The sequence below is a fragment of the Sus scrofa genome, chromosome 17 (genome assembly GCF_054392235.1).
Source record: "Sus scrofa isolate SSC_HxYL_T2T_F1_AM1 chromosome 17, Sscrofa_HxYL_maternal_Yorkshire_Landrace_v2.0, whole genome shotgun sequence".
Lineage (NCBI taxonomy): Eukaryota > Metazoa > Chordata > Mammalia > Artiodactyla > Suidae > Sus > Sus scrofa.
The window spans coordinates 66285594-66309018 of NC_139399.1; the positions used below are offsets into that span (position 1 = coordinate 66285594).

The 23425-nt window shown below is 50.3% G+C and overlaps 1 protein-coding gene across 2 annotated transcripts in view; it reads left to right on the top strand.

Annotated features, from left to right (window-relative positions):
- Positions 1–15150, top strand: part of RAB22A (RAB22A, member RAS oncogene family) — a 56575-nt gene extending 41425 nt beyond the window's left edge. Inside the window, exons 3-6 of one of the 2 annotated variants that reach the window (XM_085002633.1) lie at positions 2250–2321; positions 2409–2515; positions 3148–3257; positions 7814–9366. In XM_085002633.1, the coding sequence (XP_084858759.1) occupies positions 2268–2321; positions 2409–2515; positions 3148–3257; positions 7814–7911 (369 nt within the window). In that variant the 5' untranslated portion in view covers positions 2250–2267 and the 3' untranslated portion in view covers positions 7912–9366. 2 annotated transcript variants of the gene reach the window in all.
- The last annotated feature ends 8275 nt before the right edge of the window (positions 15151–23425 follow it).

The window sequence follows — 23425 nt, forward strand, 5'->3', positions numbered from 1 at the left end:
TCCTAGGCTGAGGAACTCCATGTGCCGTGGGTGTGGCCCTAAAAAGACAAAAATATAAATAAAAGGCTACTGCTATTTAATGCAAAAATTATATTGGCTTGTATGCTTTGTAGTATAGATGTAAAATGTTAGCCAACAGAACGAAAGACAGTGGGTAAAAGAAATCTTGCCGAGGTCTGATCTTTTTTTACATGAGTGGTGCATTTTTAAACTCTGAAGTCAGTTTTGAGAAAGGTATGTTGTAATTATAAGAGCAGCCACTTAAATGACACAAGAAGGTATAGCAAAAAAGCCAATGGTTAAATCAATATGTTAAAACTGAATACTGGAAAATAATCAGTTAATGCAAAAGAAGGGCATTTTGTTTTGTTTTTGCTTTTTAGGGCCTCAGGTGCAGCACAAGGAAGAACCCAGGCCAGGGGTCGAATTGGAGCTGCAACCAGCCGGCCTACACCCCAGCTCATGGCAGCACCAGATCCTCAACCCACTGAGCAGGGCCAGAGATTGAACCCGCATCCTCATGGATACTAATCTGGTTCATTTCCTCGGACCCACAATGGGAACTCTAAGAACAGGTCTTTTGGGGTTTTTTCGGTGGAACAAAAATGTAAGGCAAATAGCAAAATGATAGACCTAATGTTAGTAAAACGCAAATGTATCAGCAAGTACATGAAATGTAAAGGAACTAAACATGCCACTTAAAAGGCCAAGGTTGTCAGATTGAATCAAAAATCAGGTTCAAGCTTGTTTGAGAAAACAGTCTGAAAAGTTATCCCTGACGGATTGCCCTTCTGTGCGCCTGAGATTAACACAAGTTTGTGAATCAACCACATTCCAATAAAATTTTTTTTAAAGAGAAAAAAAATGAGGATCAAAGAGTGTGCTGGTTATAGGAGGATTACCTTAACTGCAAATCCAGAGATGGCTTGAAAACGAGAATGGACGAGGGTATTCTGTGCAGATCATAAACAAGAGAAAACCGCTGTGGTCGTGTCAAGATCGGTACATAGCCATAAAACAGCCTTGAAAACAAGGGTTGCTGTGACGGATTGAGCAGGGACATGAGAAGAGGCGCGCCGGGGACGGTCCATGCCGATGGAGATGTTTTGTCTTTCGGTGGGATGGTGTTTACGTGGATATACACATGCATGTATGTCACTTGACCGCAGCTTAAGATCCGAAATCAAACTTAGCTGGGAGTTCCTGTCACGGCTCAGCGGTAATGGACCTGACTAGGATCCATGCGGATGCAGGTTCAAGCCCTGGCCTCGATCAGTGGGTTAAGGATCCGGCGTTGCCATGAGCTGTGGTGTAGGTCACAGACACGGCTCAGATCCCATGTGGCTGTGGTGTAGGCCGTTGGCTGCGGCTCCAATTTGACCCCTAGCCTGGGAACTTCCATATGCCGCGGGCACGGCCCCAAAAAGCCAGAAAATCTACATCTGTAGATGTCGGCATCACCTTCACTGAGCGGGGTGCTCAGCAGCACCTGCAAATGCCCAGGAGCCAAGGGCGGTGGGGAAAGCGCTTCCCGTTTCCCACTCACACCCCGTAAGAGAAATGGGCCGCTGAACCAGCCTCGCTGTTGAAGGACTTGCTCCTTCCCTCTTCCTTCTCTCCCTTCCTGGATGTGCGGGGGAGCGGGTGATCGGCAGCCGGCGACCTGCACGCAGAGTTACGTTCGTGTAAGTGAAATGAGATACGTACCCGCAGTGGGAAATTGCCACGTGCGTGGAGATATCAGCACAGCGAGTTAGAGCCCCATGCGCCCCGAGTTGTGGATGTAAATGTGTGCGCCTTTCTGGAGCACAGGCAGCTTTTAGGTCACAGGGTTATCTGTGCGACACCCGGATGCAGCCGCTTCTCCGGAGAGCGATTTACAGCGTTATTTCTGTCTCCTTGAGAGTTTGGGAAGTCAAAGTTTAAAGGACTGTTGAACAAATGCATTTGGGAGTTATAACATTGAGTTCAATTAAAAAGCCTTTTTAGCTGAAACAATTGTTTATAGCACCATATTTAATTCCGATAAAACTGTATGCTAAACTACCTTCTGAGAGGCATTGCAGCATTACATTAAAAGTTTTTGCCTTTGGTAATTACTGGTTCATTTGCTTTAAAGCATCATGTCATCTTCTTTGGCTTAAGAGAAAGAGTACCTTTTGTGCAGGGATAATGGGCTTAAAAGAGTCTAGTAAAAAAAAAAAAATTAACCAGTTTTCCCAATTTTGTTGTCGGTTTTTCCTCTGCAGTTTCGTGCCTTAGCGCCAATGTACTATCGAGGGTCGGCTGCAGCTATAATCGTCTATGACATCACAAAAGAAGTAAGGCTTACCCTTTTCTCCAGACGGTTTTGAGAACTCTGTTTGGGTTGCTAGGGTCTCCAGTTGCTTTCTTCCTCTGTGTTGCAGGAGACATTTTCAACCTTAAAGAACTGGGTGAAAGAGCTGCGACAGCATGGCCCGCCTAATATCGTGGTCGCCATTGCAGGAAATAAGTGTGATCTTATCGACGTAAGGTGAGTGAGTGGCGCGGGAGGTGACGCTGCTGACTGCGTGTGTGCCTTTTCCTCCAGAGCAATATCCAGTATAAGAATCTTGCTTTTATTTTATCTCTGACATTGAAAAATTCCCCCTTGTTGTTTGGTTGGAGTCCCGAAGTTTCAAACTGAATGAGAGTTCAGACATTTGGAGCTAATTAGATTGTATATCGAGACAGGTGTGTGATTTATTTCGGCGTCGGCTGCGTCATACTTGACATTATCTGAGATGAGTGCAGCCCTCGGCTCCCGTGACCCCGGGTGCCTGAGTGAGGAAAGCGGTTTGAGGAAAGCGCGTTTGTTGGCAGTTTCTCTGGACCGCTTCCCTGCTTCCCGAAGGCAGGGCTGTGCTTTGAAGGGAGAGGCGGCCCGGGCAGTCTCTGACGGTCCCCTCCGCTGCCGTCGTCACTCGTCGTCTGCGCCAGGGCGCTCTGGGCTCTGTGTTCTTCATCCGCAGTAGTGGCAGGATGGGGAGGGCCGCCTGTGTGGGCTCCTTCCCCAGCCGTGGCGACCCTCTCTGGCATCATGAACCTGGGGAGTTGCTGGGTGGCGGGGATCCGTTAGGCTCTCGATGGGGCAGAATTTCTGATTTGTGATTTGTTGCCTTGCAGGGAGGTCCTGGAGAGAGACGCCAAGGACTACGCCGACTCCATCCATGCAATTTTTGTAGAGACCAGCGCAAAAAACGCCATAAACATAAACGAACTGTTTATAGAAATTAGTGAGTATCTTGTGCCTTCGGGTCTCCTCTGTGCACTGCAACTTAAGACAGAATTACCTTGCTGGGGAGAATGTTCTCCGTATGTAGAGCTGTCTGGCCTCTGATGGAGTTCTCAGTGGAATGAGGTTTGGGGATTTAGGAGGGACGGCAGGTTTCGCATCATGCCCTAATTGCCGGGGAGCTGCTGCTGGGCGACTGTGGCCCTTGTAGAAAGGATGTTGCTGCTGAGTAAATAATGTTCTGGGCCTTGAGGACCTAAGAGCTGTCAGCTCTCCCTCGCGTTCTCTTTAAATGTGTTTCAATTAGTCGTCCAGAGTCATTGAAAATGAACCAAATAAATAAAGGGAGACGAAACGCCTGTGTAATTCCAGTGTGAGAGACCCTCGGAAGTTAACGCCAGGCACTCGCTCGTGAGAGGGGAGCCGGCGCCCCCCGCTCCTCCTTCCCTCTGGGAGGGGCAGTGCTGAGGCACTAGGTGGGGGAGAGGCTGCTGCATGGCTCGGGGAGCCTCGCGGGTTGCATGTGTTCATTCATTTCATTCCAGTTCATCAGGACCATTCTTGAGAACTGCCCCAGGCTCAGGGGAGACAGCAGCCAGTTGTCACGGTGTGGCCCCTGCTCTGCTAAAGCACATGTCCTCCTTTGGGAGGCAGACAGACTGTTAAGAGCCTTTCAGGTGATGAGCAGTGGCTGGAAGAAGACGGTAGAGGATGAAGGGAGAGAGTTTCTGCGGATGGTCAGGGAAGGCTTCTCGGAGGAGGTGACAGGGGGGCTGTGGCCTGACCGAGCAGGTGTGCCGAGACCTAGGGCTCCCCGTGAGTGAATGTGTCAGGCTCCCGGTGCAGGAGGGGAGAAGGCCAGTGAGCGAGGGGAACGCACTCATTCAGATCCATCCATCGTTCCGGGGAGATCGGAGAGGGCGGGAGGGCACCGGGCTGGCATGTAGAGGGAGGGCCATAAGCTACCAGTGCCCAGCGGTGCCAGGCAGGACAGCCCACCAGTGGAGCAGGCCTGGGGCAGGTGGTGAGCCTTGAGGGGTGAGGGCCTGGGGGCGGGGCAGAACACCCAGGGACCCCACCCGCTGGCACATGCAGGCCCAGCTCCAGCAGGTAGAGTGTAGGCCACCGGTTGCTCAGTTGCTGGGGTTGTTTTGTGTTGCTTTGGGGTTTTTCTGTGTGTGTTCATAAAGTAGTTTTACTCTTTTTTTTTAATAATTCAGCGAATTTTGTTATGTTTATAGTTGAATAGCCATCACCACCATCTAATCTTGGAACATTTCCTCATTTTATTTTTTGATGTTTTTTGTTTGCTCAGAGACCAGAGATCTGGATTTTATGTAACATGTCACACTGTGTAAATCTGGCCACTATTCAGATATTTTCAGAGTGCTGTGCAGGCCTGCCAAGCCGTATGCCACCAGGGATGGCGAGGGCGCGCTGGTTTGCAAACTCTCGTCCAGCCCCTTCCTCTCAACATGAAAAAGTCATGATTATGTATTGTCCTCCTGGATTATAAACAGCAGTTGCCCACATGTGTTCTTGAAAGAGAACGTAAGGCCGGTCGGGAGTTTTTCGCAGTTCAAGCTCAAATATCTAAGTGTGGGGTGTCATGAGTGCTCAAATTACCACCATTTTCTAAACATTCTTTACTCCCGCGGTATTAAAACAGGAAGGTAGTGAACTGTACCCACAGTGAAAATTGTTAAAGAAAACTAGCATGTACATACTCGTTTTAACTATGAAAAATAAAAAATACACATTGAAAACAATGGGAAACTTGGAAGTACGTGGAGTTGGTCATTTACCGCGTGTTGTGAAGTTGCAGGCGCTCGGCGCCCGGGGGCTGAGCTCTTTATGGAAGGAGGACGTGCGGGCAGCAAGGTGCTCGTGTCAGGAGTGTCAGGAGCAGCGGGCGTCTAGGCGGTAGTCAGCCCCCCACGGAGACCCAACGGCGCCCCCGAGCCACCACCCTGAGTGCCGGCTCTTCCTCCTTTGCCCGTTTCTACACTTTACGTTGTTTAAAACGGGCGGGCGTTACTCGTGTGTGCCCGGCATCCTCGGCCACCATGCCCCGGTGGTAGCGCAGCTCAGAGTCACCGTCCTGGCTGAGGAGGGGGCGTCAGGGGCGGGCGGGGGGAGATGCAGCTGCCCGTTCCATGGATGGGGCACCCTTTGCGGTTTAGAGCGACGGCAGGTGGCACCTCTGCGCCCAGTGTGTACGGAGCACGCAGAGTTTGTCAGGCGTGTCGAGTTGCCCGGTCTGTGGGTGTGCGTGCGTCCCGTGCAGGTTTATGGGCAGACAGTCTGCAGAGTGGCTCCAGCCACTGCTGACGTTGACACCAGGGCTGTGACAGTGCCCGTCACTCCCTCGCGGGCGGCCGGGGTAGGGATCCGAGCTTGGGCCAGGAGACGAAGTCCAGCGCCTTTCTGGAGGTCTGGTTGTACATTTCCGTAAGGTCCAGCTCTGCTCCCTTGTGTCGTTTTGCCTATTTTCCTGCTGGGCGTCTCTGCCTTTGTCTTAGCACGTGCCGTTTATTTTGGACGTGGGTGGTTTGTTCCGTCTGCCGGAGAGGCCTGCTCTGTGGCTTGACGTCCATCTTCGAATGGGCTCCTCTAACGAACCGGAGCTGCTCATCTGCATGTAACCCGCTCTCTCCCTCTTTGGCCTCCTGGCGTGCCCTCGGGGCTCCTGTTAAAGACCCTCGTCCTCCCCGCCAGGTCCCAGGCCGTGAAGATGCTCTCTGCTTCCTTCTGAAACAGTACTTCGGAGGCGGCTCTGTAACAGCAGCTGTGTTTTCCGTATCCGTTTATTGGGAAATATGTCATGACAAGAAGATTCAGTAACGCTTTTAACGAAGTTTGCAGGTCACTCACAACAGCACAGGCAGGCCTTTGAAAAGTGGCTGTGGGACATCCTGGGGGGACACTTTCTAGCTGTCCCTACAGCCCCAGGTGGCATCCTGCCCACCCACTTTGCAGGGCGCTCCACACACTGGAGGCCCAGGCTGGGCAACCAGGGGACCCGGCAGCTGGCAGATTCCCACTCAGCCTTGTTAATGGCAAGATGCAGGTGTCCGTTTGCTCCGTGTTTTTCAAGCTGCCTCAGTGCCAGGTCTGTGCTGACCAGATGCTGGAAACATCAAGGTGGAGAAACGGGACCTCCTCCCTCGAAAGGCTTTGGGCCTAATTCGGGGAAGATGGTCGCGTGCGTACAAATATGTGACGACCCCTGCTCTGGCTCCCCGCCGCCCTCAGCCTCGGAGGTGCCGGGCAGGGTTAGGAGGTGGGCGGGCGTCGGGAAAGGCTTTGTCTGGCGTTACCGGGCGGGCAGCGACTGCAGGTTTCTCTCGACCTTACATCCTGCTCCACAGAGCAGTCGAGTGAAACCCGCTCATTCTTATGCATTGTTGGCAGGAGAACAGAGTGGCCCGGCCTCTTCAGAGAGCAATTTGGCAGCATCTGTCAAAACTTAAACTGCACGTCCTTCTTGCGTTTGTGCGAGACAGACAGCAGGAAGGCGGCGTCTGTGTCAGATCCTCCGCGGCAGAGCAGCGTTGCCGGCTCTTGCACGCCTGTTCCCCTGGCCTGCACACACCCTCGTTGGTTCGCAGAGACACCCTCTGCATTGTTGTTAAGAACAGCGACGTCCTGGAAACAAACTAAACACCTGTCCGGAGGAGGGCGGTCAGGCGAAGGAGGGCACCTGCGCAGGTGCAGGCTCGTGGCGCTGTCTCCGAGGGCGCTGTGATGGCACAGCCCCGGGGTGGCTTAGGGGACAGCAGTATTTAAAGCACCTGGCTGGGTTTTAAGAACAGGGTGGGGCAGGGTGTCGGTGTCTCTGGCGGTGGCCTCTGCCACCACACGGGGACAGACATGTTCTGATGGAACTTTGCAACATGTCATTTTTTTTTCTGAAGAAATTTGTCCTCAGTGCCGTGGGGGAGTCTTCCTTGGACCCCGGCACAGAAACAGGACACCGCTAGGAACACTGACGGCATCCGACAAAAGCTGGAGTCAGGTTAATAGTCCCGTGTCGAGTTCTTCGCTTTGACAAATCCTGTGGTAAAGCTCTCAGATACTTGTTGGGTGAGGGCGTTACAGCCTGTGTTATCTTTGCGACTTTTCTGTAAATCTAACATGAGTCCAAAATGAAAAATTGATGAAACTTTTTAGATTTTCATGAGACCTGTCGCATTGCCTCTGTAAAATGGTTGTGTCTGAGAATGGAACAGATTGGGAAAGTTAAAGCTGGAAGTTCCTGTTGTGGCTCAGTGGAAATGAATCCGACTCGTACCCATGAGGACGCAGGTTCGATCCCTGGCCTCGCTCAGTGGGTTAAGGATCCGGCATTGCCATGGGCTGTGGTGTAGGTCCCAGACGCGGCTCAGATCTGGCGTGGCCCCCTGTGGCTGTGGTGCAGGCCGGCAGCTGCAGCTCCGATTCAACCCCTAGCCTGGGAGCCTCCGTCTGTGGCAGGTGCGGCCCTAAAAAGCAACAAAAAAGAAAAAGAAAGTTAAAGCTCATCCCCTTCTCTCCTCTCCTCTCCTCCCGGTGTAGGTCGAAGAATTCCATCCACGGATGCCAGCCCGCCGTCCGGCGGTAAAGGCTTCAAACTCCGGAGACAGCCTTCAGAGCCAAAGCGGAGCTGCTGCTGACGGAGCCTCGGCCTCCGGGCTCGACGATGAAGTAGGTGGTTCTGAAGGTTGGCAGGAGGGCTGGGGCCCTGTCACCAGGTGTCGCCCAGCCGATCGTGGTTCTTCTCTGGGCACAAAGGATTCACAGAAATTGACCAGTTCCGTTTCCTCTCTGGAGACTGCAGCAGCGACCTTTCCGTCTGCGGACTCCTCTGTGTAAAGACTCTCTGGTGTTCAAAGGACGACATCGCTGGCTCTTGACCTGCTGAGAAGGAGGGCGTGGTTGGCTGGAGGGTAGGGTGGCGCCTTGGGTAGTCTGGTGATGGGACGTGTCTGTAAGGGGAAGATGAGCACTTTGGTGGTTCTCGAGGGAAAGACGACCCTGCGGAGATGGTCATTTCCTTGGGCTCCCGTCCCCCTGGGCGAGGGGGTTGTGTCATTCACGTGTGGTGGCTCTTCAGCAGGGGTGGAGGGGATGGCACTTACCCCGAAGGGAGCACGGGCTCCTCCTCAGTGACCCCACCCGGGGGGCGCCTTGGCCCCACCGCCGTCTCCAGAGCACCTGCCACTGAGCCCATCAGCCCAGGCCGCGCACAGTCCTGTCCCAGCAGCAGAGGCCTGGCTCCCTCCAGGCCTGCCTCTGGCCCTGGCATCTGTGGGTGTCACCAAGCACGCTCCTGGCACCTTGTTAATAAGTAAGTGCTCACCGTCAGGACGGGGGTGGCAGAGAGGCTGCCTGGAGGAAACTGAATGGCACGTGTTTAAACTGACCAGCGATGGTGTAGAAAGAGAAGAAGCGAGAAAGGCAAGAAGTGGTGTAAATGCTCTCGATTTTTTTATTGAACCGAATTATTTTGGGGGAAGCGATTACCTGTTGCTTAGCCTATGTAGAGTTGTAATCTGTATTTATGAGACCTCTGCTCACAGATGATAAATTATGTACATACACGAATAAATTCTGTGTTTGGTTCGGCACTCCCCTCACTCCTGCGGCCGCCCCCGCCTTGGCCTGTGCACCCCAGGCTCCTTGAGGCCCGTGGACACACTGCTCGGAGCGCAGGTGCCGGGCGCTGGGCTCACAGCCCGAGAGCTCCTCTGCCTTCCCTTCCCCCGCCCCACCCCATCCCACCTGGAAGAGCCCGGAGACATTCAGGCCCATCTGGAAGTCCCCCTAAAGGCATTCGCCACCTTGACAAGCCTGACCGGCCCTCCCTAGCCGTGGGGTAAAAGGATGAAGCTGCCCGCTTGGCTCACGTCATTTCCCGGTCTTGGTGATAAGCTGCTTTTAGCTTTGACCAAGGCCGACCGCAGCCCAGCTGTTTTCAGGGCGCTTTCCTTGTTAGCAGTGTAGCATGTCTTTCCTTTCCCTTCTTTTCCCCCTGCCTCTGCTCGTGGTTAACACGCTTCTCCCTCAGGGAGCCTAATGAGGTTTTAATATAATCTGAAAATAAAGCGCTGAAGTGAAGTTGGTGAAAACTCGTTCCGGGTCTCATTTGGCGCCTTCCACCCCGAGGACTGTAAGGGAAGGCAATTCACGAGATTAGATAGGAAATGAAACAGCTTGAATCTCCAACTGAATTGTGTTTTCAGAGCTATCCTTAAAGTGAACAGTCGAAACTTTGAAAAATAATTGTTCTTTCTTTGTGCCCCCCACCTGATCTGGATAGATTTTAATGGGAAAATTATAACTCAGATGAAGTGAAAAGCGATTCCCTTTTCCCTGGTGGGGGCTCTTCAGCATTGGGAATTGTTTATTCTCTTACGGAGATGCTATAGAAGGGCTGGAGGTGGTGAAAAGTCCCACGTCGTCGTTTGGGTGACTCCCCCCAGCTTCCTGCTCCCTTCCCAGCGTGACCCCGGCCCAGGCTCTGAGGACGAGCGCCGGCACTTGGCACCTGAGGGCGGGTTCATTTCTCTCCCATACATCCAGATGGATCGGGCCTCAGACCACCGTCCGGTTAGTCCCCAGCTCTCCCACTGCCGGGCCTCTGTCTCCATGACAACAAAACAGAAACAAAGGCTGCTGGACTCGTGGCTGAGGAGGCAGTGCCTCTGTGCCCTTTCTGTCTCCTTTCACCAAAAGATGACGCAAATCTGTGACCTTCACATGTCCCCCCCCCGCCCCCCGAACCTGTCAGTCAGGGCGGAGGATCTCGTGGTGTCTGGGCGCACAGGGAAAGGCAGCGTGTCACCGTCGCTAAGGCCTCCAAATGCCTCTTCCTGCCGTGACATTTACCGCGTGGAGCCAGCCCGGCCCTGGCGCAGCCTCTCCAGCTGCTCGCTCTCCCTGGTGGCTCCCGCTCCTTCCCACCTGTTCCGAGCATCTTCTGTTGCTGGGTTACTTTTTTCCCATGTAGTATCTTTTTAATGCTTGATGGCAGCCGCACAATCCGTACTCGATGGAAAATGGGGGGAAAGGTTTTCGGGTTCTTTGTGTGCTTTTTAAAATGCAAAGGTGACTGTCAAAAGCGGAAGCAGTGGGGTTTGGGTTTTTTTGCTTTTTGAACGCACTTTTGGATCATTAACGTGACTAAACGATGATCTAATACACGTTTTATATGTTCTCTCTTTCTTCGTTCATTATGAGAGAAAAGCTAGATTTTACAGGAAGGGAGACCTGGCCCATCTCTACATACCTTCTTTTGATTCTTCCTGTGATGACACAGGGCCATTTTTTCGAACATTGGGGACTGAAAAGAGAAAAATCATTAATTAGCTGCAAGTGTACCTGGATTCCTCTCAGAGAAATTGAAATAAGCTCTTTGCAGGTGTCCAATCCTGGTAGCCACTGGTCTCCAGAACTCTCCTTTCACACAAGTGTTTTTCCGGTTCTGTGATAACTAATTAACTATCATTTGGTGATTAAAAGATCCTACAGTAGGAGCGTGATTAAGTGTCCTTCATCTTAAACTCTCTTTACGAGGTGATTAGGGCGACGCACCTACTGCAAAAGCCCTTCTGGTTCCACGTGAAAAATCTCCATCACTTTTTTTTCTCCCATCAGAAGAAGCTGTGCACGTGGCAGCAGAAAGGTTTGGTTCCTTTAAAATAACCCACCGCCTTGTCGCCTGTTTCTGATTTTATTTCAAGTGCCTGCCTCCCATTGTACACACACATCCTAGATGCCTCCCTGTGTCTGAAAGGATTGAGCCTTTTGTGTCGGAGACGTCACCTCCTTCTGCTCCAAGCGGGCTGGTGATGTCCTTCTTGAGGTTATCGGGTTTTATTATTTGTAAAGTCTATAGAAAGGGAAAGAAATCCACATTTAATTTCAGAACTTCCCTTTAAGTTTTGTATTTATTTCTTTCCTGTTCTTGAGATGGAAAATAGGTCTGGGAGACCTTCTGCATTACACACACTCTGGAAGACGCAGTGAGGAAGCGTCCTTAGACGACAAACCAGAATATTGTGATGGCGCCGTGTTTAAAACAGGCCGGTTTGGAGTTCCCTGCTGGATCGGTGGGCTAAGGAGCTGTCAGTGTCACTGCTGTGGCTCGGGTCACTGCTATGGCACCGATTCGACCCCTGGCCCAGGAACTCTGCATGCCACGGGCACAACCAAAAAAAAAAAAAAAAATGGACAGGTTTAATTCGGATCACACTGCACTAATTGGCATGTCAGCCTCAGAGCTTGAAAAGGCATTTGTTCATTGTTTTATAGTCTGAGAGTAAGTTGCAAAAGAGGTTATATAAATTCTCATAAGCATTTCTTCACTCATTTTTTTGGGAACACGCTGAGAGTGTGATTCATGGCCCCTTAGCGTATAAGAAATATGTACGCAGTCTGTTATATATGAGACAGATGAGCCCCTGCACGTTCAGATGTCTTTGCAAGAACCTGTATAAGTAATGAGAGAATCGTTTCCTTCTGGGGAAAAGTTCCTGGAATTCCCTGAACTCGCATGTATGCTAGGTACCTGCTTAGAACATCTGGGGGAGACGGCAGTGAGGGCCGCGGGCTGGCTCTCCTCCCTGCACTCATTAGGCTGCACATGTCGCTCCCGTCTCCGTAATGAAAGTTAAACGACAGAGATAAGCTGGAGAGCGGAAACCTGTAAAAATCCTTCCTCATTTAAATTTGCTTGAAAGGGACCAGAAGCGGGATTTCTGTTTACCGTTGGACGGCGGGAGGCCATCTACCTCTTAACGGTTAATATTTTTTAAAGGAAGAAACAGAATGTACCTTCAGGGGTCCCGCCGTTACCACTGTATACCTGCCCTCCGTTGGCCTGGTCCATCACAGATGTTTAAATGACTCCAGGGAGCCACCCGAAGAGGTGTGTTAACTCCTGTGGTGCTGGGGCAAAAAATCGTCCAAGCGACAGATTCATCCAGGACGTAAACATTATCCTGTCTAGTCTCGGCGAGGGGAGGTCGGTCAGGGTGGGGTTTAGCCTGGGACGGAAAGAAACCACCTCTGCCAGTTCCTCCTGACGGCAGAGTTACTGACTCCCAGGAATAGAAGTCCAGGCAATGTGATGATCCGATTTGCAGGGAACATTAATGGAATTCGGGGGCATTTGTCCTGTTTTATGTGCAAATGAAAGTCTAATAAGTACTAGGAGACTATTGCGTTTTCCGGGAGCCTCCACTTCTTCAATCTGAGAGATGACAAGTGAGCGAATTGAGACTCTCCATATTTCTCAGTCGGTCCTTCAGGATTCTCTTAGCACATAGGAAAAATGATTTATTTTCCAAATCTAGAAGGACTTCCAGTGGCATCGATCAGCTTTAATTTGATGGTCTCTACCATCAGAAATAACTAATATCTGTGTTCTTCCCTTCTAGAGTATAATCAATTCTAGACAGGCTAGAATATTTCTGACTTCACAGCAACAGCATTCAGAAGTCTAATAAAAAGAAAAATCTTAAATCTTCCATCCTTCCCTTTCATTACCTTGAATCTTCTAGATGGAGAGTGAGATTAGGATGTGTCATCTGTAGATGCTAGAATTAAAACCACGGAGGCTTAGCAGACTTCACAGCATTTTATTCACCATTTATTGCCAGCTCATTCTCAGGTCTGCACCGTCCTGGTGCCCATTGTGCCCCATCCAAACCCTTCATAATCGAAACAAACAAAATTCCGGGGAGCTTTCTGCCAACAGGAACTCACGTGCCAAGAATTCAGCCAGTTAATGGGAAATCTCGAGACAGTAATGGGTTTTTCGAAAGCGCCTTCTCTAATTGGCAGTTTTAAACCCTAGACCTTAATTAGCTCCGTAATCAAAGAAAAACAAAATACTGGTTTTAAGGCAAAAGAAACAAAATACCGGTTTTGAGGCAACTTCTTGATTCAGGGGAACTTTTCCGTGTTTCCGAGAGCAAATGGTTTAGTGTGGCACTTGAAGCCATCTCGGAGAGGGCGTTGCACGCCCGGGGCCCCTCGTCGTCGCTCAGAGTTGAAATTGACCGGGATCCCCCCCCCCGCCCCCTGGAGAACCAAGCCCCGGGGAGTGCGTCCCCCCAACCTGACACCTTCGGCAACGCCCAGCAGCCTTGCCTTCACCTGGGGCCTCAGCCCTTAATTCATCTGAATTTTTTCACGACATTCGTACTTGAGTAATCAGCTTCAGCCCCGGAAAATGGCAAGGGCGGGTCCGGATGTGTGTCCCTCCGCTTAGCTTACTTTGCGGGAGGCTGTGACCGCTCAGGAACCTTTTTCTTCCACGGATCGGGCACGTGATGCTGGAGCCCCAGCGGTCCGTTGGTGGGCAGTAGCCTCAGTGGCTGGCTGGGCAGAGCAGCTGATTGGTGGCTCTATTTTTTTTTTTTTTTTTTTTTTTTGTCTTTTTGCTATTTCTTTGGGCCACTCCCACAGCATATGGAGGTTCCCAGGCTAGGGGTCGAATCGGAGCTGTAGCCACCGGCCTACACCAGAGCCACAGCCACGCGGGATCCGAGCCGCGTCTGCAACCTACACCACAGCTCACGGCAACGCGGGATCATTAACCCACTGAGCAAGGGCAGGGACCGAACCCGCAACCTCATGGTTCCTAGTCGGATTCGCTAACCACTGCGCCACGACGGGAACTCCCGGTGGCTCTATTTTTAAACCATTTGTCATTTTGTGTAGACGGACCCTTATTGCCCTGGGAAGGATTTTTTTTTTTTTCCTTGTTCTCCTAGCTCGGTCTTTTTATCATCTCACTTTGTGAGTCACTCACATAATTGTCAGTCATGCCTCTGACCTTCAGAACTGACGTCTTGCCTTCTCTGTGATCGAAGCCAACTTCTTGCCTTATTTCTCTTCTCATTTTGCTGTGGGCTGTCCCTTAAAGACGCAGGCCACCAAGCCACCGCCGAGGCGCATGTGACACGCCTTCCCAGGCTGCCTCACCTGGTCGCAGCTCTAGGGTCTGCCCACCCCGTCCAACAGGAGAGGCAAAAGACAACGCAGAGAAACCACTCAGAAAACACAAAGGCTAACTTGAGGGGATGAAATCAGTATTTCCAGAGAGGGAATGGGCAGCTCTAGCTTATAGCAACAACGTGACTGCGTAACAAAATGGTTTTTTTTACTGTTGGTGATGAGACAGTTTAAGTGTCAGAACTTGGCTTAATGTGTAACAGAGCATTCGTGAAAGTATGTAAAACTCCCAAGTGTGAAGTCTTGAAGAGAAACAGCTATAGAGATGAGTCTAGACACCTTAAAAAGAAGAAAGAGCTAAGCTGTTGTACCAGCAATTCTTATTTCTCCTGCGAACGTCATGCCTTTTCAAGATGTGATGCAAGGAGTAAGGTATTTGTGCCTTTTTATAATCACGTCTATTATGAGAAAAATAAAAATCAAGTTGCTCACAGTTGAGGCCGCCTCGTTGCACTAGATATAAAAACAGCCCAGACTTACAGCCGAGGCTTCTCTGCATGACGCAGTGCTTGAGCACCTGTGATGACATATCGGAATGATGGTTTGCCAAGCGTACATGGATATCTGAAGACTTTATTTTTGCAGTCAGAACCTTAGGCTGGACCTGAGTCTGTGGGTGTAAACCATATGGCGTCTGTATCGTGCGTAGATGCGGACGAAAGAAAGCAAGATCTTTGCATTTTCGTTGTAAGATTGTTTTTTTCCTCTTTATACTTAGGCTGGTAGTAGATAGTTTGCAAATGGTGGTTGATGTGGCATACTTTTAAACTGTATTGTTTTAGCTTGAATATTCTATACTAAACTTTTACAGAATATGACATGCTAAGTCACTACAAAACTTGTAAGGAGAGTGTAAACATTTTGTTAATAAAATGCTATGTTTACAAATAGATGTATTTGCCTTTCTACTGGTTTCTCGTTCGGATCATCTATCACACGTTTTTCTTAACCAAATCTCCTGAAGTCGTTTCAAAATGATTGGGGGGGGGGGCACCCCCGCAGCGTGTGAAAGTTCCTAGGTCAGGATCAAACCCGCACCAGAAACACAGCAGTGATGCCGGCTGCTTAACCCACTGAGCCGCAAGGGAACTCCAGTTTTGGAAAACTGAAACGCCAGAACTGTGACAGCCAGTGTCTGGCGAGCAATGCAGTATTCGTATCCACTGATCCAGCTCCCAGCTCTCTGCCTCTCTCTCTCAGACAGCTTCTTTCCCTGGCTGTGTCCTTCCCAAGATGCGTTGGGGAAGGATGCTGGAAGCAGGCCTGCAGAGCCTCCACTGAGCATCTGGAGGAAATTCTATCCCCCCGCCAAGTAAAGTTCGTGAGCAGGAAGCTTTTGCACCATCTCGTTACCCGGTGGCTCTTGTCAAAGATCCAGTGTTTCCTTCCAGCGTGGACTTTTGCCCTGTGGTCCCTCCGTGCCCTCCCTTCACTGCCCACAGGTTCACACACTCTTCTGTCTTTGCTGCGTCCCTCTAAGATAGAGACGCCGTTGTCCCTGTGCAGTGGTTGTGTCGACAGGACAGATGTGTTCAAGCGAGGGAGCCAGAGAAAGCTCGAGATGGCTTGAGACTCAGGTCTGAGCTTCAGGTTGGCCCCTTTCTAGGCTGTGTGGCCTCAGACAAAGTTCTTGACGTCTCTGAGTGTCGTTGCCTTCATCTGTAAAATGGGAAGGTCATAACCAACACCCGTGGCTGTTTGGGGGCAATGCCTGCATAACTGGCATTCAGACGGCGTTGTCAGTAGGAAGTGCTCCCATATAATTTGTTTTGAAAAGCCACCTCCCTCGTATCTGTTTCCATTAAAGTAACTCTTTGTCATGGGTTTGGTTTTTTCTTTGTGACACTTTTTGGAAGCATAACACTTAGGAAATTCCATAAATCTTGTGTACACCTCAGTCAGTTTTCACAAAGGAGACATACCCATGTAGCCACGCTTTTTTTTTTTTTTTTTTTTTGTCTTTTTAGGGTAACACCTGGAGCATATGGAGGTTTCCAGGCTAGGGGTTGAATCAGAGTTGTTGCTGCCGGCCTACACCACGGCCACAGCAACGTCAGATCTGAGCCACGTCTGCGACCTACACCACAGCTCACAGCACCTCGGATCCTTAACCCACTGAGGGAGGCCAGGGATCGAACCCACAACCTCATGGTTCCTAGTCCGATTTTGTTTCCCGCTGCACCACGGCAGGAACTCCCTTTCTTCCGATTCTTTTCCCATAGAGTAAACTACAGTGTCTATCCATCCTGCCTCGCTAAGCATTGGATTGTCTGCAGACATTTGCTCTTACGAATGGACGTCCATAGACGTTCTCACACATGTCTTTGATGCCCTATACAATTTCTCCTCGGCACATACCTGGGAGTGGAATTTCTGAGTCCCGGGAGAGAGATGAATTGACGTGCTTATTCCTTTTTGCCTCAGCAGAAAACAGTGTGTCCAAAGTGGCCTGTCGGTAGAATGCCCACCTTCGGTGTATGAGAATTCCAGCTGCTCAGAATCCTGGTCAACACTTACTACCCTCTTCTCCATTTTAGCCGTTCTGGCGGGGGTGTGGTGGTATCGTTCGGTGGAATTTGCATTTTCCTATTCAGTGTGTGTTTTGCAGGTCTTTCTAATTGTTCCCGAAAGGGAGTCTGTTGTTTGGTACAAACCCTCTCCTGTTACAGTACATACACCCTCAGCCAGGGTGGCGTATGTGGAGAGATGGAGGGTGATGCCAAGTGGGTGAGGAGGCCCCAGACCCAGGGTCAACTCCTTGGTCCTGTTTATCCGGTGACTGGAGAAGATAGACCAGGGGGAAAAAAAAAAAAAAAAAAAAAAGACCTTACATGAAGCTGAGAAGGTGAACCGAAACCTGGGGAGGACGTGTTTGCCACGCATGTGACAGAGTGGGTTACTAGCTGTGGTCCCCTAGGAGCAGCTAGGAAGCCAAAAGACCCACCTTCCAACAGGGAAATGAAAAGACCCATTACACGAAAAGGCAGTTTATGAAAAAGAAAACACAGACCGCACATTAACCAAAGGGGGTAAGCTACACAAAGGCAGGTGCCAACCAGAGAAGTGGCGTTTGGCCTGTGGCTCAGAGGGAAGACACCCCGCCTTTTGGAGAAGAACCCCCCCCCGGATCCCCATCTAAAGACGTCACCCCCGGAAGATGCTGTAGAAGAGCTGCAGGAACAAGAGCGGTCATTGCGGCCTCGCTGTCACTTCTGGGAAAGGAGCGTCCAGGCACAAACTGCCACCTACACATGCACCTGGAAAGGTGCACCCAGTGTCCTGTGAGGGGGAAAGACCAGGGTGTGTGTGGCGGATGAGTGCATTTCTGTGAAGGAAACTGCACATTCACCCCGCTTCTGTGTGTGTGCTTTCCAAACCTGGAAACTGGTGCACCGAGCTGTTAGCAGTAGTCGTTTATTTCTGCGGAGAGGCTTGGATACACAACTGTCACCTTTCTTTTCACTTTCTGCTTTATCTGGACTTCTGTCGTTTGAAATGTTAGGCTGCACATAGGTGTGGATCTCATTTTTTTTTTTAAAGGAGGAGTTCCCATCGTGGTGCAGTGGAAATGAATCTAAGAACCATGAGGTTGTGGGTTCGATCCCTGGCCTCTCTCAGTGGGTTAAGGATCCTGCATTGCTGTGGCTGTGGTGTAGGCCGGCAGCTACAGCTCTGATTGGACCCCTAGCCTGGGAACCTCCATATGCCACAGGTGCAGCCCCAAGAAGCAATAATAATAATAATAATAGTAATAAAAAAATTTTTAAAGTCAGGGAGTTCTCACTGTGGCACAGTGGGTTGATGATCCAGCTGGCCTCTGGGAGGGCGATGGTTCCATCCCAGCCCAGCACAGTGGGTTAAAGGATCCGGCGTTGCCACAGCTGTGGTGTAGGTTGCAGCTGTGGCTTTGATTCAGTCCCTGGCCTGGGAACTTCCCTGTGCCCTGGTGCACCAAAAAGTCAGAAATTCTTCCCTAATTCTTCAGCTCCTTCATGAAAACTGGCTCAGTAGATACATTGAAGTTGCCTTTGTCTTACTTTTCCTTTGTATTTTATTTATTTTTTTGTGGCATGAGAAAGGAATTCGTATTTATTTACAAATAGGACAATTCATGCATTTTCTTCTAGTCAAATTTTCTTCTTGTTTGCTTTTTTAATTTATTTTTATGGAAGTAGAATTCATTTACAATATTGTGTTTCAAACTAATAAAGTTTTATATATGTGGGGGGGGGTCAGATTCTTTCCCCTTATAGGTTATTGCAATATTGAGCATAGTTCCTTGTGCTGTTATTTTTCCTTCTTAAAACACGCAGACACACACACACTCTTCCGCTTGTTTAGCCGAAAAGCTTAGAGCCAGACTTGGAGCAAGTGTATCGAAGCTTACAGTCCACATTTGTCTTACTTTGTTATTTGAGATAAATCTGTTCAAGCGGCCCCTAAACGCCTAGACGAAAGCGTGGTAAGGAAGAGCGTAAAGAAACATATGTTAAGAAGAAGACCGTTAGCTGCAACCTGTCATGTCAACCTGCAGAATGTCAGATACCATTAAGGAAGCCAGTCTCATTTATAGATGCCAAGAAAAAGAGAAGACTCTATGCAAAAAGGGAAGAATCAAATGAGCACACTCCCAGAGCAAACAGGGATGGTTTCAAGGCACACTCGAAACCACAGTGCTTTATTTTTCCACAAGCAACGGGCTGCTCGCTTTAGAGCACAGAAAAGCTAAATCATGGACCCAGGTTTCTAAGCAACCTTAATGCCTACTGCAGATTTTTTTTTTTTCCCATTAGACCTTAAAAACTAGATTTCCATTAAGATGGTGAATTATAAAAATAAAATGTGAAGCCTTTTAAAATGTTCAGTTCTTTGACTTATAATAATACTGGCCAAAAACACGACTCTCCCCTGAAAATGTCAGTGTCGGTTGGGAAGTCAAGCATCATCAGCCTTCTAGAATTTACCAGAAGCCGTGTTAAACGATCCCTTCTCAGAGTTCCCTGGTGGCTTAGCAGATCAAGGATCCGATGTCGTCATACTGTGGCCCAGGTCCCCACTGTGGCTTGGGTTCCATCCCTAGCCCGGGAACTTCCACATGCTATGGGTGCAGCTAAAACAAACAAACAAAAAAATTATCTCTTTGTTGATACCCCTTCTGAGGGACACTGCTGGAGCTTGTAAGAGAGTGGGGGGGGGGGACTTTATATCTAACACCCTGTCAAAATGAATCACTGTGTTAAGAATGACTTTGGAGTTCCCCTCGTGGCTCAGCAGAAACGAATCCAACTAGCATCCATGAGGATGCAGGTTCAATCCCTGGCCTTGTTCAGTGGGTTAAGGATCTGTCATTGCAGTGAGCTGTGGTGTAGGTTGCAGACTTGGCTCAGATCCCAGGTGGCTGTGGCTATGGTGTAGGTCAGCAGCTACAGCTCTGATTTGACCCCTAACCTGGCAACCTCCTTATGCCATGTTGTGGCTCTAAAAAGACAAAAAAAAAAAAAAAAGAAGAAGAAGAAGAATGATTTTAATCAGACCTCTGGTCACTTTGTTTTCAGCATAACCTTTCACCGTCTTCCAGGAGACAATGTAAGAATGCAGAGATTGAAGTTCCTGTTGTGGCTCAGCAGGTTAAGAACCCAGCTGGTATCCAGGGATACAGGTTTGATCCCTGGCCTCACTCAGTGGGTTAAGGGTCCATCATTGCCACAAGCAACGCAGCTCGGAGCTGGCATTGGTTGGCTGTGGCATAGGCTGGCAGTTGCAGCTCCAATTCAACCCCTAGCCTGAGAGCTTCCATATGCTGCAGGTGCAGTCCTAAAAAATTAAATATATATATAAAATAAAAATTAAAAAACGAGTGCAGAGATCAGCTTTTAAGATCTGTGCATAAAGCTCATATAAACCACAGGCATCAGTGTGAAAGGGGTGGGAAAAAGGACCGGAGGGTCAGAAGTCTCTTTATGAGTCGTCCGTGTAGAATGTTCCCTTCGGGCCCCTGTTGGATAAAACCTGTAGCAAAGCATCATGGGAAGCTCCCAAGGCTCCACTCCATCAGAGGAAGGTCATTTTTAAGAAGATTGCAGGGCCGTGAATGTAAACATGAGATGTGAGGTCAGTGCCCAGTGCTGGGCACGGGGTCCATGCCCGGGGCTCACTGTCCTCGGTGTTAAAATTTCACTCGGCGCTGGCTCCAGCCAGGGGGTCGGGTCACGTCGTCTTTGCATATAAATGAGGACACATCATGGTTTTTTGAAAAAGTAAGAAAATGGGGGAAAAAATGAGCAAACACAACAGCAATGGCATGGGGGCTCTTTTACTAACGGGGAAGTGAGGTCTGAATCACCAGGTATTAATACCCGGGACCATCAAATCGTACGCCAGCCTACGGAGAATGTTCTGCTTGCATTTTGAAATGTTGGCCTTTCATTCTTCCAGTGTGATCACCCCCATTAGAGAAGGAGGATCCCTGCAGGTTTTCTTTGCCTGTTCTCCAGGGACTTCTCCCCAGGCCAGTCCCCTTCTGAATGCCATAGGATGTGGCCACACGGGTGGCCAAGTGGCCGTTTGTATAAATGGCCTGTGGACGACCCTACAGTGCAGAAAGGACAGCTGAATGGAGGCGGTGCTTGTGTGTATCCAGTTACCCCTCCCCCGAAAAAACCTCAGCCACCCGGAGCGCAAGGCCAGCCTGGAGAGGCCGTTTTGGCCTTCACTGGGTTAAGTGCTGGATTCAAGGGCTGTGCCGGCTTAAGAGACCCAGCCCTCTTGACGATGGCATTTCAGGAAGTGGAATAAGATTGTGATTCCTTGGGCTCTTCTCTGAAACGAATGACGCAGGGCTCACTTCTCCAAAGGGGCTGAGAGGCCAACCAGGAGACCTGAGTTATTTTGCCAACTCAGTGACTGTGCTTAAACTTTGGTGACTTCCTCTGCTAGTCTGTGGGTGCTTTTATTTGCTAAATGATAATGGTGCAGACTTCACGGGGCTACTGCGAATAGCTAATGATGGCAAGCCTTCAGGTTCTGTAAGTTTTATTAATCACATTGATTAAAAAAAAAAAACAAAACAAAAAAACAGACCAATTCCTATGATTAGCCGGAGCATCTGACGGCCTGTTACAAAACCACACACATTTGGTGCCTGCCTTATTTTCACCATAGGTTCCCTTAGGGACTTCTTTATTGTTTCTATATTACAGCCTAAAATAAATGTCAATGTTTGTCTTTGTTTTTCATAACGCTGTAGTTTAAATAAAACTACACCCACGCAAGCCTGTGAGTCCGCACACAGACACAAAATGAAGAAAAGGCAATGACTTAAATTGCAAAGTGAAAAATGAGAAAAAGACAAAAGACTGTGTGTAGCCCCAGCAGCAGGAGAATGACCTGGGGTGAGGAGAGTCTGAACAGGGGCGCCCCGGGGCTTAGAGTCGGGACCAGGGGCAAGGTGGAAATGGACGAGGATGGCAGACGAGCCGGGTGCCCGTGGCCAGGGTCGCTGCAGCCCACGGCCACGGCCGGACGCATGTTGCCCCCCACCCGCCCCCCCGCCCCTGCCAGGTACCAGCTCTCAGAGGCTGATCCGACGTCATTTATTGTTCGTATCCTCAGATGTTAAAACACTCCTGCGGCTGCAAAGCCCTGTGTCTCAGCCACGGAGGAATAAATGGATGAAAACTCAGGGTGCTCTCACACAGCGTGCATTAGCACAACACAAGTGCCCTGGGGCCCCGGGAGGGAGTGCGTCTTCCACGAGATACAGCTGCCTCCTAATGATACCTTTCCCGTGGGAATAATGACAGAAGGTGTTTGCTACATGCTCCCTTTGCTAATTGCTCCGAGCGAAGGAAGAGAAGACTGGGGGAGTGGGGGTGTCTTCGCCAAGTTACACGGTGACGACGAAGAGTCCAGGTGTTAATGCTGTTTCCTGGGCTGCCGTGTTTGGGGTGAGAGGGGCTCGTTTCTGTCGCACCGGGTGTGACTGCAAACCCCGCCTGAGATTGCTGCGGTCTCCAGAAACATAACGGCTCCAAGCGCACACACCATACGAGCCTCCCAGATGCCGCACGAGAGGCGGGGGAGCCCTTCGAAACGTCAGCCTGGTGGTAATAGCTGGTGTTTTATTGACGGCTTACCATGTGCCGGGCACACGGCGCTGAGACCTTGCATTCGTACACCGCCGGCTCCCCACACCGTAGAGAGAGAAATGTGGCTTATTTCCTGCCCTACAGGTTACAGGAAAAGCAGCTCCTGGCAGCCAGGGGCTGGCCTGGCCCTCAGCCGTCCTGAGGTCCCCTCCCCTGTTGATCATGGTCCCGCGGGACCCCGGGTTCCCACAAGGCCACTCGGAGACCCGGATGGGTCAAGACACTAAGAAGACCCCTCCAGAATCACTCTGAGCCCAGACAAAACAAGAGCATCGTCCAAACCCCAAAACTGAGCTCTCCCCGAGGTTGCATCTGAGTGATGGTGAGGCTTCCCCTTTGCCAGTTAAACAGCTGTAGGCTGATCTGGTCCGTCCTCCCTGGATACCCGCCTGGTCAGGGCATCGCCCAGTCCTGACTGCATCCAACCCAAAGCAAAGCCCCACTTCCTCGAACCCTCCTTCAGACCCTTCCCCTCGGGGGTTCTGCCAGCCCCCTCCTCCCCGCTGCAGTGAGAAAGGACCCCTCCTCGTTCAACTGCAGGTCTGTCCCCCAGGGCTCTGGCTGGAGGCCGCTGCCCATAGCTTAGTAACCTGCCGGAGGTCACACATCTAGAACTCCCAGAACGGCTAGGTTGGGGTGTCACCCAGGCAGCAGGCCCCACTGGCCCAGGTAGGATGGGCCTTGATCCTGCAACCCTGTGGATTTCCTGAGAAGACTGCATATGCATTACAAATTGTAATTGCTCATTTTCAAGTTTTTCCTCCCAGATAGAAATGCAAAGTTGAGAGAGTCACTTGAGAATCCCTGGCCCTAAGCATTCCTGGAAATGGAGAAACCAAGCCTTAAAACACCTCCGCCCCAGCACCACTCCAGCTCAGGCTCTGTCTGTCTCTGTCTCTCGTGTGTGGCTCTCTCTCCTCCCTCCCCCATTCCCCCTCCTCTCCCCCCACACCCCCCGCCCGCCCTGCACTGCAGAGCGCTGCCTCCACCTGTTCTAGGGTCAGGCCTGCTGGGGATT